Consider the following 20,265-nt stretch of genomic DNA (forward strand, 5'->3'; position numbering starts at 1 on the left):
ATCGGGGGTACTGGGCAGCCATAATCAGTAACATCACGCTTGTTTTTAATCATTACTGTTAAATACAGTCTGTCCAGTAGATTTCACTATGGTGAAGTGTTAACTAGGGGACTAATGTTCCTGGCAGCTGCTGTGTGTTGACACTCCCCTATGAGCAGAGGTTGTGCACTGTACTGCAGCCTCACAGGATCCTTTCTGTATACCAGGAACCCCATTAACCATGAACGTACCTTTTAAATCTACAGGAAGAGCGCCAGTTAAACTATTGGCACACATTACTCCTTGTATTCAGGTGCATATACTAGTGACCTTAACAGCAGGAAATCAGGGACAGTGTCAGACATACATTCATATATACTCTGGCATATTACATTGCTCCCATTTATACACAGTGTTTAACAGCAGTTTATTTAACCTAGCTGGTTTGTATATATACTCTTCCTAAACAAGCATGTATCTTAACACGGCTTACTATACGTTGCTTCGGCTTGAGAGAACTGTTCTTACAAATGTATTTACAGTGGGAAGTTTCTCAACCTCCAGACCCAGATCTATACAATGGTCAGAGTTAACGACGTATATCTGCAACCGTTAATACCACGGTATACGCATATCGGAACCGTTCCCACCACAGTATATGAAAAACCTAATATAGTTTGGATTGTAGCGTGGTCGTGGGAAGAGGGAGTTGGCTTACAAACCCCCTTCCTCCTAGTAGGTTCACTCCGGTCCATTTGGCTTATTCAAACCTCCTCCTCCTTTATGTATATTTTCTACATGGCAACTACTGTCCTTACCCCCAGGTACCCCCATATTGCCATATTGAAAGCAGCACTGTTGTCGCATGTGGGATATGTATTTAAATCCCTACATTTTATATTTTGATATTATTAAAAGTTTTTTTTTAACATCTCTCCATATTATCATTAAATGTACTACTAATTATACATCCTTATACCTTTAACCATAATTCTATATTGATTGCCTCTAAGCAGGTGACCTTTTCTGGATCACTGGTCCATCTGGACCTTATTATTCAGTTATTTTGTGTGTGTGTGTATATAATATATATATATATATATATATATATATATTATTCATTCTATTCCCCTACTGCACCGTTCACTCTCACCATTTTTTTGTATATATTAAGACCTGTTAGGAGTGCTGGTATCCGATCTTTTCTTTCTTGTAGGGGTAGAGAACAGAAAATGTCACTGGCCGTTCCCTATTCACCAATTTGAAAACGAATGTTTATTTCAAGATGAATTTTAGTGTTGTTCTTTGTCCTCGCTTTCCTTTTCTTACCTCCAGAGGCATGAAGTCATGGTTAACAAGGAAGGCCAGGATCACTGTCGGGACAATGAGGAACTCCACACGAAAAGTGTCATGGTTTCCATCATACGTAGCTTTGAATTTGTTGTAGATCATCCATACCGTAGCGTATGAACTAGCCATGTACACCACCTGTCAGAGGAGGGTCCAACAGTAAAGGAATCGTTTAGAAAGGGAAGGAATAGAGAGGAAGAGGCATAGATAAATAATGCATAGGAGAAGGCATGGGCAAAGATCAGGCAGAACAAACGTGCATCTAAAAACTGAAATGAAAGCAGTAGGACTTTTCGATGTGAACTTAGGTGGTACAATATATAGAAAACACAAATCACTGTAAGAAATACAAATGGAATAGTTATAGAGATAGGAATGAATCATGTTCCTTTTTTTCAAACAGTCTACGTCCATGAATGTATTAAAAGCAGCAATCTGCACTATACGCAATTGCGCAAAGGTTTTTTCCCCCCCATAGCTGCTCCTTGGTGCCTTGTACCCCCCTGGTTTCAAAGTGATGATGGGCTCTGTCATTTGGCCAAGCATACTTGCCCAGAGGACACAAAATGGCTGCGGGGTCGGTGCTCATTCCGGCGACCAAAGACGCAACATCATCGGGATTGCATTAAAACCCACATACACCTTTGTAATCATCATTTGAATTGTTATCCTTCTTCGTATGTTATTTCCCTATCTAATCTGTGCAAATCACAGATAACCACAGTTGTGTGGCCCTTTCTGTTACAATGGTCTGAAACTTATGACATGCAAAGGCTAGAAACTTATATCTGATGTCCAAAATTTCAGCATGTACACTGAATGTAAAGACTAAATGACATTAAATATGTATTTATGCTTTCCCCCACCCCATTTCTTTACTATAGTTGATTTACTGCACTTGTATGTAAAAAGCACTGAAGTTACTCCAAGGAAACAAATATACCACCTGTTTGCTTGTCTTTTGTTGTTGTCAAATTTAAATGTCATCAATGTTACCCTCCTCTCACACATTTTTAGCATAACTGGACTAGCTGCTGCGTGTTTCTGTGAGAAAATAACCAAAAGCCATGAAAGAGAGAAAAAAGTGCATGTCATTACTGCAGCTGGCTTGGCCATGAATTAGCTCCAACTAGTGTAACATTCTTTTAAAAGTAGATATGCGATATCCTTATGAGTGAAAAGATGTGACACTAATGTGGAAAAGGTTTCTTGAAGTGATTTTAGCAAATGTTCGTGAGAGTGAATGCACCTCTAACACATGGAAAAGAAAGAAAATTGGATTTCTTTCCTGGACGCATTTAGCAGATGATTGCTCTTGAAACTAGGATGCCAATTATGGATCAGATTAGTGCTGTGGACCTCCATCACGAAGACCATAAGGAGCTATTTTCCAGCCTCTTTAACCCATTGTATATATGCATTTGGAGAGCTGTCAAGCAGCAATGTCCTGTCCTAGTTTTGTACCAGTAATCAAGGGATTCAATGTTCTGTATTTCAAAGCCCTTACAGTCAGCCACATCTAGACATAAAACACAGCAGATAAAGTTTGGTTTAGATATTACCTTCATGGATGTGTTGTAGAGCGAGATAAAGTCTGTGAACAGATCTAGATATCGAGTAGTGAATACAATGGCAAAGAGGATCTGACTCTTCCCAGAGATACCTGAAAAATAAAAGGGATTGAATTGCAGTGATTACTGATTTTTCAACTTTACTTATATTACATTTTATGTGGCCAAGTCTCCCTCTGGGGTCCCCCTTACCTCCCGATAGAGCTGCGGAGGGGCGTGTGTGCACCCGGCGAGCGCCTGCGAGTACTGCGGCTGGGTAGGATGGCGAGCGGTCGCCGGAGTTCCATGGCAGCTCCCTTAGCAGGGCGCCGTCATGTTTGGCTGCGCGTGCATGTGCAATGAACCTTGCGCATGCACAGAGAGGCCCACGAGGTGTGGCAGCCATTAGAGGCGCGCATGTGCAGTGGACAGCGCGAGCGGCGGCCATGTTAGGAAGAAGCTCCGCAGGGGAACTACAACTTCCAGAAGCCACAAGGGCTGCGGCTTTGTCCCTACACCAAAGAGATACATCTGGCGCGCTGGGACCGCATGCTCAGTCAGAGATGGGTGTAAGGGTTCCGGTCCTGACTTTGGCTGGAACTCACCCTTACAAGGATATAGATCTTCCAGGCAAAGCCCTCCCTGTACTTGGCAATTGGAATCACTTTGTTCTGGACTCACACTGCAGTCTGCTTCATGCTGTCTGCTATGCAGCTCTGTCCCTATTGGCTGCCCGTGCTATTTAGGTTCAGCCCTTCCATCAGGAAGTGGCTGAGCATAATTCTGAAATCCTTTCTTCCTGTGACTGTACTTGCCACAAGCACCTCTGCTTGGCCCTTCTTGGCCTTCCTGTGCTGAAGCTTCCTGTGTCCTGGTGCCTCCTCCATCCAGAGGCCGCTCCCATGCTGAAGCCCCTGTGCTGAAGCTTCCTGTGTCCTGGAGCCTCCTCCGTCCAGAGGCTGTTCCTATGCTGAAGCCCCTGTGCTGAAGCTTCCTACTTCTTTAAGACTTCGCCTTCATTTTGCTGCAGCATCTACACTGAAGCATCTACACCAAAGCACTCCCTGTTCCTGAGGACCTCCTGTGCTGGATATAGGAGTCCTGTCCCAGAGACCTTCCGTTGCATTGCAGCACCTACACTGAAGCTTTTTGCTGAAGCGCCTACTCTGAAGCTCTTCACTTAAGCCTTCCTGATGCCAAACCCCAGCCTATGACCTTGACCACCCTCCTGTGCCACCTGCCTTGACTCCAACCTGTGACCTCGACCTACGCTCCGATGCCGCCTGCCTTGACCCCAGCCCGGATACCGTTAACCCTGCCTTCTCCAACCCCGACCCAGCTATCCACGACGACGGAACCCGCAATACGAACCCAGCTTTGTGGTCTAAGGTCGGTTTTTATCTATCCCCACCTCAGCCCCGCGGTCCGGTCCTGGTTTGTGGCGAGCACGACCATTACACTGGGGAGCAGAACAAGTAGGTAGTGTCTCAGGAGTCAGTGGCTCTGAGGCTAGGCCAAGTTTGCCCCCTTAAGCCCCAGATAGGCCCTGAGACCCATACAGCTTGTGGGTGCTTAGGGACAGGCCCCTTTCAGATAGGAACATTGCCCCATTAGTGTATATAGTCAGGGACTCAGCGGAGACGCCGCACAGTCATTGTGGCCAGTGGTCTGGGACCAGATCACCACCGCAGTATAAAGAGACTCTTCATGGTGGGACACTCCAGCCGGAGTCCACCCCACGTAGAGGCAGACACCATCGCTGACGGTGGCCCCCTTCATCAGTTGGTGATACCAGTTGCTGGAGCACCTGGCAGGTATTATACAGTCAACAAGTGCACCAACGATACCCTCTTACTGTGCGCAGCGCTGTCACACACACTTGGGGTGGGAGAGACAATTGGGGCTGGACACTGGTGCCCCTGTACCCGAGTATTGTGGAGTTACTGCATATCTGTGTACACATACAGTCATGTGAAAAAGAAAGTACACCCTCTTTGAATTCCATGGTTTTACATATCAGGACATAACAATCATCTGTTCCTTAGCAAGTCTTAAAATGAGGTAAATACAACCTCAGATGAACAACAACACATGACATATTACACCGTATCGTGATTTATTTAACAAAAATAAAGAAAAAATGGAGAAGTCAGGTGTGAAAAACAAAGTACACCCTTACTGCTTCCATAGGAATTAAGATGCTAAGTAGCAGACAGGTGCTGCTAATCAAATGCCCTTGATGAATTGATCATCAGCCAGTGTGACCCCCTCTATAAAAGACGAAGTTTAGCAGTTTGCTGGTCTGGAGCGTTCAGGTGTGTGTTAACACAATGCCAAGGAGGAAAGACATCAGCAATGATCTTAGAGAAGCAGTTGTTGCTACCCATAAATCTGGGAAGGGTTATAAGGCCATTTCCAAACAATTTAAAGTCCACCATTCTACAGTGAGAAAGATTATTCAAAAGTGGAAAACTATGGAATTCAAAGAGAGTACTTTCTTTTTCACATGAATGTATGGTGTAGTTGTATTACTTGCTCTGGTTATAAGTTGCATGTTCAATAAACCTGTCACTATATACTGCGTGTGTATTAATTGTATTGGGTCCTGTGAGGGGGTTAACCGGCGCTGTCTGGATCCTTCACAGGTGGAGGCGCTGTCACAGGAACCAACAAGGTACAGCCCAGGCTCCCAGCAGCGGAGGTTCAGGCCTCCTGCGAGCCAACAGGTAAAACGCACCACATTACACTCAGTAGCAGTCTCATCTCCCAGAGGTTGGGGGAAACAGCGCTATATTTATATATAAACAAAACATTAGCAGTTAGTACTAAGAAGAATGGAAGAATTTTTATTATGTCCCTTGACGTTTTTATGTAATCAGATAGAAATTACTTTGTTTCTGTTTTAGTGCTTTAGAGGTTGTTATATACTTTAAAAATAATGCAACAACCTACTCAGCAATATAAGTTTCAATTAAAACTTCTTGAAAATATCTTCCACTTTTTAAATCAGGATGGTCCTCTCCTCCTTATCAAGCCAGCCTTAGCTCTGATCCCATGAGCCTCCTTCTCTGCTGCTACCCACTGCCTCTTGAAAATGGACTGCACTTTGAATGGCTCCCTGTATAGTAATCATTATTCTGCTCATGCATTCAGTATGTTCTTGCACAAGCCATAAGTCTCTCATTTATAAGCAATTCTTATTTTATAAAGCACCAAGAAAAATAAGACATTTTGAAGTAGGTGTACACAGGTATGGAAAGTCAGATGCATCCAGGGGCATTTTGTGGCTGATGCAAACCTTCATACTTTTTAAAGTATGTTTACTATCAAAAGGAATTATAGCACAATCCTGCAAAATGAGCATTAAACATGAAGTAGACACTGGGAGTAACACATTATTACCTCCTGAATCTCAATATAGCTTTATCTTCTGAAACCTGTTTCGGAGTATGCAAGACACAAGCTGACAAGTGGCAATCAATAATTGCTAATACAGCTCAACCCCGTTATAGCGCGATGTTTGAGCGTGGACCCCGAATTTAAAAAAAAAAAATTTTTTACGGGTTTTTTTTTTGTGCACACACTTCACACACTCACAGCACACTGCACACACTCACAGCACACTGCACACACTCACAGCACACTGCACACACACACCACACTGCACACACACACACTCGCAGCACACTGCATACACTCGCAGCACACTGCATACACTCACAGCACACTGCATACACTCACACACAGTCTCACACAGTCAAATGCACACACACACACACACACACACACACACAGTCTCTTTAAGGGAGCTTGCTCTCACAAGACGGAAGCAGAAGCAGGAAGCAGAGACAGGGAGAAGAGCTGCCAGATGCCGGGTAAGTGCTGTGTGCTATTGCCGCTGCCCCACCGGGTCTGGGAACGCTGGGAGAGTTCTCAGCTTTCCCCCTCCAACGGACACGGTATCACCACAAAAAAAAACAAAAATTTTTTTCCGCGACCCCATTTATAACGCTGTGGTCGTGGGTGGCCCCCGAGGACCACACTATAACAGGGCTGTACCAATATATTATTTTTACACAAGGAAATTGTAATCACATCACCATTTAATGCAGGTAGGGAATAGGTTTCACATATGCATCTGATATATTTGACACAAGTGCACAACATTCATTTTTGAAATATATATCCATAAAACAAAATGTCCCATACCACTAATATATAAAAGGGGACACTTTCATACAGTATACTGTAGCTTTCAATATGATACTTGCATTAATCACAAACCTAGTGTTTATGTTTCATGTGCTGGGGGTCCACATAAGAGAAGGAAATACAAAAGCCCTAACAACTACAGTATAGTTGCAAAATTACATATTTTCTTACCATTTATGGGTAACATAAAAAAATATTTGTAATAGTCAGCATGGATTTATGAAGGATTAGGTTGTGCCAAACAAACGTTAATTGTGTATTTGAGGAGGGACTGTAAGTACAGTAGTAGTTTAGACCTGAGAAATGCAGTTGATGTGATCTACTTTTAGATTTTGCAAAGGTTCTTGATACAGTGCCACACAAGAGGTTAGTGTACAAAATAAAGGAAATTGGTCTCAGTAAGAATATTTGTACCTGGATTGAAAACTGATTGAAGGATAGACAACAGAGTTGTTATAAATGGAACCTTTTCAGGTTTGGCTCAAGTTGCAAGTGAAGTACCTAAAGGTTCGGTACGGGGGCCTCTGCTTTTTAACTTGTTTATGAATGAACTTAAGGTCTCTATCTTTACTGATAACACTAAATGACGTAAAGTAGTCAAATCAGGGCAGGATGAAATGTCTACATTAGTACTTAGATAAACTGGAAACTTGGGCAGGTAAATAAATGGGAGATGAAGTCTAATACAGATAAATGTAAAGTTATGCATTTGGGAAACAAGAATAAACAGGTTACTTCCAAATTAAATGGCCCAAAATGGCCCAAAATGATGTGGTCAATCCTTAGAGAAGGATTTTGGCAGCAGGCTTAGTGCAGCAGTGCTTTGTGTCAGGCAGTAGCTGCCAAGGCAAATAAGATTATCTTGCATAATACGTTGTATGGATGGAAGGAAAGAAAGCATAATTTTACCACTGTATAAATCCTTTGTTAGACCATATCACACCTTAAATAAGGAGCTCTTCAGTAAATAGATATGATAACTATTTACAAATATATTCAGGGTCGATACAAGGAATTTTCAAAAGAACAATTTATCTCTAGGACAATACAAATGACACGGGTCGTCCATTCAGATTGAAGGAAAGGAGATTTCACCAGCAACAAAGGAAAGGGTTCTGTACAGTAAGGGCAATTAAAATGGGAAATTCATTACCCATGGAGACAGTGATGGCAGATACAACTGTTATCTTTCAGAAAAGGTTAGACATATTTTTTAAAAAAGGAAAGGTATACAGGGATATAACAACTAAGTAAACATGGGAAGGATGTTGATCTTGGGCAAAATCTGATTGCCATTACCAGAGTCAGGAAGGAATTTATTTTTCCCCTTATAAAGACAGCATTGGATAATGTTTCATTGGGGTTTTTGTTTGCCATCCTCTGGATCAAAATACTGTAAATACAAACATAGGATGAGTATCTCTGTCGTCTAAATTTAATATAGGTTGAACTTGATGGACATATGACTTTTTTCAACCTCATCTAGAATGTAACTATATTTACACTTTAAGTACATTTAAACTCCCTCTACCAAGTATCCCCAACCATTACTAACTGTACATAGATGTTTTGTGTGTTGTCCATCCCAGCTGATGGGTCTGAGTCTAAGGCCTTGCCCCCGCTGCCTGCTACAGCGTCCGCCACACGAGAGCCCTCCCCGCAATGGCGCCGGGCCCGCTGCGAGGGGGGGCCGCAGCGCTCGCGCGAGAGCTATTCCTGCTCTCAATAGAATTGAGAGCAGGAACTCGCGTCGAGCGGCTAGGCACGCCCCCCGGCGGTTCAGCCAATGAGGGCGAACCTGCCGGGTGACGTCATGGCCGCGCCCCCGTCACTCCTCCGCCACGCCTCCCCCGGTCTCTGCTCCTGCAGTGAGCTGCAGACCGGGGAAATCGCCGGAACGCGCAGCCAAAAGCGCGGGCGCGCATTACAGCGCCGTGACTGGGGCCTTAGCCTAAGCAACATCTGCCATAACAATGTTGGATGTCCATAGTCATACTTACAATTACTTTATCAAGCAGAATATTGACTTTCAAATGAATGGTTTGAAACATGAAATGGTGCGTCAAAATATAAAGAAGAGTTGCAGGCTAGGAGAAAATGAGAGAGAATGAAGAGAAAGAAGGAAATGAGAATGAAAAATCAAAAACAATGAGACGAAGATAGAAGGTGCAAAAAAAGGAAAAGAAGATGAGAGAAAGGGCAAATAAGAAGAAAATAGAAAGGTAAAAGACGCAAACAATGTGAAAAAATAGAACATTGGCGTTTCAGTATTCAACTGTTGTTTATTACTGCACATCTCATGCCAAGAAAATATTAATTTTCCCCAGGCTCCCTTTGCTATTCCTTATGAAAATTCAAACTAGGATCTGTGAATAAATCATATAACAAGTCTGTAAATTTACTGCTGTTTATTTTCTTACAATAACGGTGGCAAATCAGCTGCAGAAATGTAGTTTTTCCTCCATATGCAAGTGACACACTGTGACTTAATACACTTTTCTGTACAAAACTACAAAGTGTGAAATCTCTAATACAGTTCTCCTTTAGGGGCATCACCTTCTCCAGAACAAGGTAGAGTGAGTTATCACGAGGATGGAAGTTTTCAACTACAAGAAAAGATCCCAATCTGTGTTTTTCTGCTTATTAGTGGCATAGTAAAATCAGGATGGGAGAGAATGCTTTCAAGCTATAACATTTTTGAAAGATTCTCATCTAAAGAAAGGCAACCAACAGAGACGTATGAAAAAATATCCCCGAATCAAGAAGTATTCCCCAGTGTAAAGTGAAAGGTAGCTGGTGAACAACTTGGCAGCCACATACTTTTAGCAGGTAGTGAAGCAAAGCAAATGATTATGTGTATCACCTTCTGCTTTTCCTAATGGGGAACCAAATGTAGCACACACAGACAAGTGAAATCCATCATCGTCGACTGGAAGAATCACAGTAGCCACCCTAAACATTTTTTACTAGGTCAGTTAATTGTATTTATATATTATTTTAAAAACCACAGCTTAATGCAGGGTGGTCTACCATTAGATTTTTTTTTAAATCACTTGACTTAAACATGTCTTCAAATAATGCAAATGTTTATTAGATTTTCACAGCCTAATAACTGAAATCTTGTTTTATTCAAATCTGCTCAAAATGGGTAAATGATTAATAATAAGAATGTATAAAAGTTATTAATAGTGATTTGTAAAAGTGCACATCTCAATACTCAAATAGAATAGCACATACAAATATTTGAACTGTTGGTCCAATATTAAATCTGGCAAATCACAGCCAATACAGTCATCGTGCACATGCCATTTAGAATAAAATTGTGTTACATAATCCTGAGCTCTATACCATATTTAAGGAGGCAGTTTCTTGAATTCTACCTGTCCATCAACTATCAAAACAATGGACATCTCTTAAACTCAGACTATTCACGCAGCATTCCTACTGCCTTTAATATTCATGAAACCTTGTAAATCAGGAAAGATACAATCAGCTGCCACTACTCAAAACCTTTCATCTGTGAATAATGTCAAATTGCAGCTCTCAAAGATTGTCCGCAAATGACACCAGAGGGAACAGTCAAGAGAAATATCTCATAAGATTCACAGCTGCAGAATTACCACAGAGCAGCCAATTTGTTGTACGATTTGCTATACAATGTAAATGCATTAAGCTACTTTGCAGCACACCGTGGAAAGTTTCAGTTAGGAAAAGACAAAAGCAGAAACACTACCATATACCACAATTGTAAAACCAGTGCCCCTTACAAAAACATAGAAAATAAAAGCACTTTTAAAATTACCCAGATCTCTACTTTTCCAAATTCATCGTAAAATGATGTGTGGTTTCCGCAATTCTATAAGTGAAAACAGCACACCTTATACAGCCTACAAAATTGAACTAATGGCATTAGCATATTTCATGGGTTTAAATAAATGCAGGTCATGGAGGCTTAAGCAATGAATAAAATCAGATTAATATTGTAAAATAATGTTTTAAACCTCTAATCTTTACATTGAAACTGGATGCTTTGGAAACATTTGATGACCTTTACTTAATCTCTTTGGCCATATGACTGTTGGCCTTAGCATCTATAGTTAAACTGTCAATCAAAATGATTTCTGTTTTTTTTTTGTAAGTTAGTAATGATGGTGTGATGCTAAACAGATACACTTGTGCAAAATAAGCATTTAAGAAGCATGAATTTTAAGGGATAGTTGAAAAACAAAATATTGATTTTTCAGACCCAAAAAATCTTTTTAGCCAAAATCAATGTTGTTTTAAATTTCCTTTTCCCTTACATGGGGCTGCCCTTCTTTTTTTTAACTCAATTTGTATTGATTTTCAAAGATTAGGTAGGGCACAGAAAATAAAATTGGGGATGCGAGGGGGAGGATGGGGACAGAATGCAAAACAAAGAGACAGAGATGAGAACTGCACTTGGATAATAAATTGTTGTACATCAGTTAAACCAGCGGTGCGCAAACTGGGGGGCACGCCCTTCAGGGGGGGCGGGAGATTTTTCTGGGGGGGTGCGGGCTGTTGCAGAAGTCCGAGCTCTTCCCCCAGGCATTTAAAATAATGCCGGGGGATCGCGTAAGGCCTCTGCAAAAAAAAAAAAACTTACCGGGATTGTGACGCTTCTCCATGGCAACGCGGCGGGGGTCATGTGACATCACCGGCGTCAAATGACGCAGCGGGTCACGTGATCCTGTGACGCGACTGGAAGGTAGGGGGGGCGCAGCTTCGGCACAGGCCAGACGGGGGCGCAGCTGGAAAAGTTTGCGCTCCCCTGAGTTAAACAATGTAGTGACAAAAATAAAACTTTTTGGTTGTTTGGGCTGTCCGAGTTAATATGTTATTGTGGGTGGTCTACCCGTGTCCCTGCAAAATCAAGCCAATGCCGCGAGATCTGCGTGTACTTACAGAAATTGTGATTTACTAGACTGGTGAGATTGCTCATCTGTCAAACCATATTTTGTCCTTGATGTGAGAAAGAGATGGCACAGTTTGTTTCATCCAATGAGACGCAATCACGCACCTGACCGTCGTGGTTATCTGGGAAACGAGTTTGCTCTCGCTTCCACTAAGCATGACTGATGGTCTATTCAGTATGAATAGCCATGGTCTAGACCAGCGGTGCGCAAACTGGGGGGCGGGGGACCTTTCTGGGGGGGGTGTAGGCGGTTGCAGAGGTTCCGTGCTCTCCTGCAAGGCATGAAATGCCGGGGGGACCGCGCAAGGCCTCTGTAACCTCTGCTTACCGAGGTTCAGCCGGCCTCAGGATGCATGATCATGGCAACGCGGCGTCAAATGACGCAGCGGGGTCATGTGACATCACGGTTGCCATGGTAACGTGACATCAAATGACGCCGCGGGTCACGTGACATCACACAACCCCGCGGTGTCATTTGATGCTGTGCGAGGTAAGGGGGGTGGGGCGCACCACCGGACCAGCACAGGCAGAGGGGACGCAGCAAAAAAAGTTTGTGCACCCCTGGTCTAGAGCACATGGCCTAGAGGTCATCCTCTAGGATCCATCTGTGAATCACCCTCCAAATCCTTTCAACCATGGAGCACTCCCACCACATATCTAGGTAGGTTACCTGGAAACCACACAATTTAGGACAGAATGGGGATGTAGCAGCTGCAATTTTGGACAGTCTAAGGCTGAGCCCATGCTCCCTGCTTGCTCGCTGTGGCGCGCTGAGGCTCAGGGAAAGCGGGTGCTTTCCCTGGCCTTGCAGTTGCTTACCGCACGAGCTCTCAGCGGGCCGTCAGGGGGCGGGCCGGGGGCGGGCCAGTGACGTCACGGAGCTGGTTCACCCTCATTGGGCAAACCGCTCACGTGACCAGCCTGTTGCGCCGGCAAGCGGGGGAATTTTAAATTCCCCTAAGACGTGCGCTTCCGCAAGCACGCGGAAGCGCAGGTGAGCCCCTACTAAAGCCGCACTAATGCGGCTGTAGGGGCTCAGTGCTGAGCGTGAGCGCGCCTCCGCGCGCTTCCGCCAGCAAGCAAGTAACATGGCCGAGGTCTAATGGTGGTGTAGTGCCACCGGTACAAGACCGTATAAGCGTTTTCCTTAATCATGGTGCAAATTGAACTTTTTGCTGACACTTTGAAAATGCCCTCCCAGTCCACTCTGTCTAGAACGTCTCCGAGATATCGCTCCCATTGTTTGATGAAGATGGGTACACGGTAACTAAGTGTGCTGGTAAATGGTTCATAGAGGGCTGAGATTAGGCCTTTAGTGTTACCTGTTTCCAGGCAAATGTTCTCAAATAGGGATATGGTGTCAATGAAAATGTTGTAAGCTATTCTGCCTGGATACTGTTCAAATTACCTTTTGTCGGTTGAGTTTTGCTTGCTTGCTGTGAGAATATGGACAACTCAACTATTGAAAATTTGATTTGAGGTTTACAAATGTGAACCTTAAATTCATACCATGACAGAAATATCAATGATAATTTATGGAGAGAAATTTCTGATGTATTGTCTGTCCATTACTTGTATATAATTGTTAATTTTTTTCTTTTAACATTTTTATTAGGAAACAGACAAAATTACAGGCTTATATCACATCACAGTATCCTAATACATTTTGTTTTCTGGTTTTCGTGTTGAAGAATGGGGGGGGGGGGTAACGCCAAGTTTGGCGCGACCTCTGGGTCACCGGGTGACCAGGGGATTGAGAGGTCTGAAAAAGAGAGGTTGGGGTGTGGGGGGGGGGGGGGGGGGAGGCATGGGGGGGGGTGAGCCTCCCCTATCCCGCTGATCCCATCATCCTTCAGACTATGGTCTGGTTGGTCGTGGTTACTCCTTTCAGGTTCTCTTGGTTGTCAATGAACCTCCCAGGGTTCCCATATTTTATAGTGACTTGCGGTCTTACGGTTGAGGAACGCTGTCAGTTGCTCCATAAGCATTACGTCATCTATTCTTCTCTTAACCGCCTGAATGGAGGGGGGGGGGAGATCTTTTTCCAGGAGAATGCCACAGCACACTTAGCCGCAGTAAGGATGGAGGAGATTAATTTTCCTACCGGGCGGTCAATTTCCTCTATTGGCCTGCCCAGGAGGAAGGTCAGTGGATCTGGGTCTAATGTGAGGCTAGTTACCTCTCGGATTAAAGTTTGGATAGAAAGCCAAAATTTTTGGATTTTTGGGCATGACCACCAAATGTGGGCCATGTCTCCTCTCTGTCCACAGCCTCTCCAACATAGATCTGAGGCCAGGGGGTAGATTTGCTTCAATCTAACTGGGGTAAGATACCAGTGGAACAAGATTTTGTAGATATTCTCCTTTGTCGTGGTACAGATGGAAGTTCCTGAAACAGCGTCCCATATATCCTCCCAGTCTTCTCTATCTATGTCTATACTTAATTCCGCCGCCCACTTGGACATGTAGTCGTGAGTGGAGGGGCCTGCTGTTCTCTCCATACCAGCGTATATAATAGAGATCAAGGCTGTTTGATGTGTGCCAGTTCGGCAAAGCCTCTCAAAGTTGGTGAGGGGAGGATACTCAAATTTTGGGGACAATTTTTGGAGATAATGTCTAATTTGGAGATACTTAAATGGGCTCAGTTCTGGGGCCTAGTATTTTGCTCGTAATTCTTGAAAGTTCAGCAGCCTTCCATCGCTCAGTAGGTCGGCGACCACCCTAATCCCCTTCAGACGGAAATAGTCGAACTGCTTTGGTTCACATCCTGGGGGGAAGTGGGGGTTGTTGTGGATCGGAGAAAGCAGCGAGCCTGGAACAGTTAGTTTAAACTTTGATCTGCATTTCCGCCAGACTTCCCAGGTGTGTCTGATGGCACCAAGGTCGAACCTACGGGGTGGTCTATCCCCCTTGTCTATGCACCAAAGGTGGGCCTGCAGGGAAGGCGTTTTTACGTAGTGGGATTCAATATCTCGCCAGCAATAGAGACCCGGATCTGTGTTCCACACTATGGCTTGCCTCAACTGGGCCGCTAAATAGTACTTTGTGATATCTGGGACACCCAGGTCCCCTCTTCCTCTTGACGTCAGGAGGACCGATCTGGCCACCCTGGGCCTTTTGCTCTTCCAAATGAAATTAAACATTTTATTCTGGATGTTCTTAAGTTCAGGGCTGGGAACATGGATCGGGAGTGTCTAGAAATAGTATAACAATCTGGGGAGTATATTCATTTTTACCGAGATCATCCTTACGATCCATGAGATCTGGTAGTCTTCCCATTTGTCCAGATCTTTTTTGATTTTCCCGAATAGAGCCGAATAGAATAAACATTTTTACTTGTCTGAATTTATTCAAAACGGTGTCAATCAGCCTGAGGCAAGAGCGTAGGAACTCGGGGGCCCGAGGGAGACTAAACCTGGGGACACACCTGGGCCAATCCTCTCTAATACAGTCAATGATGATTTACGTTTGATATAACCCTGAGAGATTGTGCAGCACCTCACAAAAACATTGCCACGGGTAACCCAACCTGTATGTACTTTACTACCCTCAGGTGCTGCGAGTGCTAGTACCAACTACATATTCTGAAACCAAAGTAAGCAAAAGCCTGTGGAGTCAAAACAGGCTTAAATAAGCACTCCAAGTGACAGTATGTGGTTTGTTTTTTTTTTACCTCCGTAGGTGCTGCCGGTAGGCGCCCAGGCTGAGTTCACAATATGGCGGTTTAAAAGTCCTGCAGGCCAATATGAATGTGCTATGTCATCCCTGGTGTCTTCCTATTGGCCCACGTGACGCGGGAACTTTAAACTGCGCAAAAGATACTGGCAGCACCTACAGAGATAAGCATCTCGGGAAGCAGGGGGTCCCCGGAACAGAAACCAACACAGCTCAGCTATGGTGACCCCCAGCTTCAATCCTATTTTAAAATAAATAAATAAAATACGGTCGCGTCGAGTGCTCCTCTATCGACAGCATTCCCCATCAGGAATATTTTTTTTTTTTTTTTTTTTTTAGGTATTATGATACATTTTATTGGAACAATGTTTTACAGGGTACAAGCTTTGAAACTACACAGGTTCATCTTCACGTGACAGCTGCCCGTCTCCTGTACCTAAAGAAAAACCAGGTAGGGTCCAAAAGTGTGAAAAAAATAGTAAATCCCCTCTATTACTGAGACAGAAACGGAGACTCATCGGCTGCCCAGTGATGCAAACACTATGGGAATGCTTTATTTTACTAGCATTGCACGGTCATGTAAATACATGAACAAAAATCCCTTTCTACTAATTTGTACGGTCTCCCTCCCTGTCTGCAGCTGGCTCCAACTTATTCCATGTAAAAAAAAGGAATTAAAACCCCCGTAAAAGTAGACAAAACACACTGAACCGCCTCAGTGTCAGAGGGGCCCGCAATGCATTGTGAAGTCACAGGTACAGACCTCATTTTAATAAGAAAAATGCAGCTTGGTTTAAATTAATTTCTCTGTGGTAACAGTTTATTAAGCCCCTGAACAGCCACGTCACCAAATGCTCACGTTGAACACCTGCCCCCCCACCCACTGGATGAATCAAATCCCCCCCATCAGAGATATAATATACAGATGTAGCGAGCTTTGTTTTACCTACTGATAACGCAGAATAGCACAGTTTCCATGGGATTCAATAGCAGTGAGAACGCAGAATATCACAGCATACCCCACCGTAACGCGCCAGCTACGCAATAACCCTCACTACATCTGTCGCACCATCACACAGGTGATATACTACGATACCACATACATCAATACTGACGTGACAGGGCGCATTGGTTCAAGTCACCAGATTTTAAAAGAACTTTGTGTACAATATTTATCTTCTTAAATGCTTCAGTCCGCACAAAAGAAATCAAATCTCATTTGCAAGCTTTGTCCCTCATAATAAAAAAATATTAAAACATATGTAGTGTGTGTGTGTGTGTGTGTGTATATATATATATATATATTATAATTATGTATTGGAATCTCAGATGAAATATTTAATCATATTAAAATAGTTAATACCTTGGAATTAACTTTGAAACTGTTACACTATTATAATAGCGTGGGATCTCCTGCCATGCAGCAAATAAATATACAGGCTGAAAGGACTTTCACATACACACAATATATAGAGTTCAGCAACTTTAGCATGTAAAGTTGAGCACATTTTAATGTGTTTCCTTGTTCTTACCAGCACAGGACCTGGATTTCCAGATTTTCAGCAGCAAAATGATGATAGCAGAGAGATGAGAAATGTCTCCCAGGAGCCTAAAGACATTCATGGTGACAGGGTGCGATTGAAAGCAGTGTATATGTTTTAAATAATAATGTTTTTTCCCTTTAAAGACGATACGTTCCAGGAGCTTGGAGTGTGTGTTGTGTGCTAGGCCCTGGGTGAGGTGAGGGGAAGGGAGGGATGAGCAGGCTGTGTTCACTCCCCCTACTGGAACCAGGAACTCAACTCTTACTGGGCTGTATGGAAGCTGCCTGGAGCACACAACACAACACTATCAGCAGCAGTTTCACAGACATGTCATATTCTCTCACACAGTACTAGTGTATCGGCAGCAGTCTCAGACACATCATATACTGTCTCACAGACATATTCTGTCTCACTCAGTACTAGTGTATCAGCAGCAGTCTCACAGACATATTCTGTCTCACTCAGTACTAGTGTATCAGCAGCAGTCTCACAGACATTCTGGGGGGGCGGGGGGGAGTTCGTGCCCAACTTCTGCATCCAGCTGCGAGTGGAGTATTGTGTGTGGTATTGCATTATGGGTGTGTGGGTGGGGGTATTGTATTATGGGTGTGTGGAGGGGGGTATTGTATTATGTGTGTGTGTGGAGGGGGGTATTGTATTATGGGTGTATTGTATTATGGGTGTGTGTGTGTGTTGAGGGGTCTATTGTATTGTGTGTGTGTGTGTGTATTGTATTATGGGTGTGTGTGTGGGGACGGGTATTATATTATGGGTGTGGGGGGTATTGGATTTTGTGTGTGGGTGGGTGGTATTGTATTTTAGGTGTGTGTTTGGGTGGGTTGTATTTTGAGGGGGTGCGGTATTGTATTTTGGGGGGTTTGGGGGTATTTAATTTTGGGAGTTTGTGGATATTTAATTTTGGGAGTTTGTGGGGTATTGTATTTTGTTTTTTTGGGGGGTATCATGTATGTTTGGGGAGAGATTTGGGAAAAGGGGGCTAATTAAGTGATAGCGGAGGGGGGAGAGACATGGGTGAAGAGAAATACATGGAGAGAGGATGAGGTGGGATAGAGGACGGGGCTCAGGGGGGGGGAAGGCCCTTCCCCTGGTCGAAACTCCAGTCTCAGACACTGCATACTGTATCACTCAGTACTAGTTTATCAGTTGCAGTTCAATATCCAACATGGTTTTTTTTTTTGTTTTTTTTTAAATAAATCAGTTCTCTACTATGTTTAAAAAAAACAAAAAAAACTTTTACAAGATATTTTTAATGTATTATAATGTAACAAGCATTTTGTGTTCCTATAGCAACTGTTTACAAAGTTATATCCACTTCCTCTTCTAAAACAGGCTCTGGCACACCCCTTTTTGAGCCCTGCCCTTTCTCTAGTAGTGAAACAATTGTACTGGTCACATGAACCCCCTCCACTGAACTTTGGGTCCTCTTCTGCTGCACTGACATTTAGTGAACCTCTGAGCCGAATCTTCGATGATCAATCAGCAATTTAGCTAATCACTTGTCATTAGCTAATCACTTGTCATGTAGATTATATTGAATCAGGAAAATATACAGTATATATATATTTTTTTAAACGGCAGCTTGAACTGCTGTAAAACTTGTGAAATCCTAAATTTTTTGTAACACTTTCCTGTTTGGGATAATTTGGTGCCAAATTTCCTAGCAGTTTGAGTTGTAAACTATAACAATAGATAATGTTACCTCAGTACTATAATGATATATTGTAGCTGCTGAGTTACCCTGACTGAAGCAGCCATTATGTTAGTCACACAATCAGGATTTTTACACATTTATAACAGGAGCACCAAACGATTGTCATCTTAGGTAACAATGTAGAATGATACATTGCCACATGCTTTACATACTGTATACAAATAAGAAAAATAGGGGGGAATGTAGTATTGCTGCTTTAAATGAGAAAAATCAACCCTTATGCATAATAATGCCATTTGTATTTGTTCTCCAACCCACATCTCATTGATTATGGTCCTGATCGTTCTGCTGCAATATAAGGAAATGGCTCAAACATTGGCAAACAAAAAAAAATCAAACACAATTCGAATTCCAAGAAGGACCAATTTTGTTAAAATAGAGTAGCAGCCCATTAACCATTATTGTTTTCGAAAAAATGTTAATAATTTTTTTTTCTATATAAAAATGTTTTTTCATCATCAAAAATAAATATTAGTCACTGTTTATACAATGTATTTCAAGTGATATTACCAGAAATGTGTTTATAAAAATAAAGAGGAGCATTGATTGCACGTTTAACCCCTTCAATGCCAGGAGGCGCTTGCAATGCATTTCTCAGCGATACCTGTCTGATCCTTTGGGTATTGATGACAGAAAACAAGGAGGTACTGTAACGGATGCTCGCCACAAGCCGGACAGGACTGCGAGGCCAAGGTGGGGATTAGGATACGGGCCTATAGACGCGAGTTTACGTCCGGTGTGCAGGCAAGTACCAATCAGGCGAGCAGAGCTTGATAGGGATGGAGCTAACATCTAATCCTCACTTTACCAGTATTCCAGAAGCTGCAGAAACAAGTCAAGGGGCTGTGGGAACAGCCCAGAAAGGTGTACCTGGGAGCTATAGGACACTTCAGCCATGAACCAGGTTACCCAGGAGAAAATAAAGCTGCCCAGAGGATGTGCCTGGCAAAGGAGATGGACTTACCTCAGGAGCCTAAAGTAAGGACAATTTAGTCTGCCTTTGTTGCACTGCCTGTGATTCAGCTATTCCTGAGTTTTGTTTAATAGGTAAGCTGGGTAGCCGTCCGGGATAGTTAAAGGCAAGATGGGTACTGTGTAGTTAGTGCTCAGAGAGGAGCTAGAAATTTAGTTTTATTGTTGACTAGCTGATATACCCGGCGTTGCCCGGGTTGTAAATGCGTAATAGGTAGTATTATTTATAAATCGTGGAACAATAGGTTGACTATTTGTTGGAAAGGTTGGATAATAATGTTGAAAAGAAAGAAGGAAGAAAATATAATACGATGTT

At 43.1% G+C, this 20,265-nt stretch overlaps 1 protein-coding gene across 2 annotated transcripts in view; it reads right to left on the minus strand.

Annotated features, from left to right (window-relative positions):
* Window positions 1–17,480, minus strand: part of KDELR1 (KDEL endoplasmic reticulum protein retention receptor 1) — a 42,640-nt gene extending 25,160 nt beyond the window's left edge. Inside the window, exons 1-3 of one of the 2 annotated variants that reach the window (XM_075605367.1) lie at window positions 17,234–17,480; window positions 2,892–2,992; window positions 1,309–1,467 (exon numbers count right to left, since the gene is read on the minus strand). In XM_075605367.1, the coding sequence (XP_075461482.1) occupies window positions 1,309–1,467; window positions 2,892–2,992; window positions 17,234–17,324 (351 nt within the window). In that variant the 5' untranslated portion in view covers window positions 17,325–17,480. The remainder of the gene's footprint in view (window positions 1–1,308; window positions 1,468–2,891; window positions 2,993–17,233) is intronic. The other variant, XM_075605368.1, reaches the window with a different exon arrangement.
* Between the last annotated feature and the right edge of the window lie 2,785 nt (window positions 17,481–20,265).

Source organism: Ascaphus truei, chromosome 6 (assembly GCF_040206685.1).
Source record: "Ascaphus truei isolate aAscTru1 chromosome 6, aAscTru1.hap1, whole genome shotgun sequence".
NCBI lineage: Eukaryota > Metazoa > Chordata > Amphibia > Anura > Ascaphidae > Ascaphus > Ascaphus truei.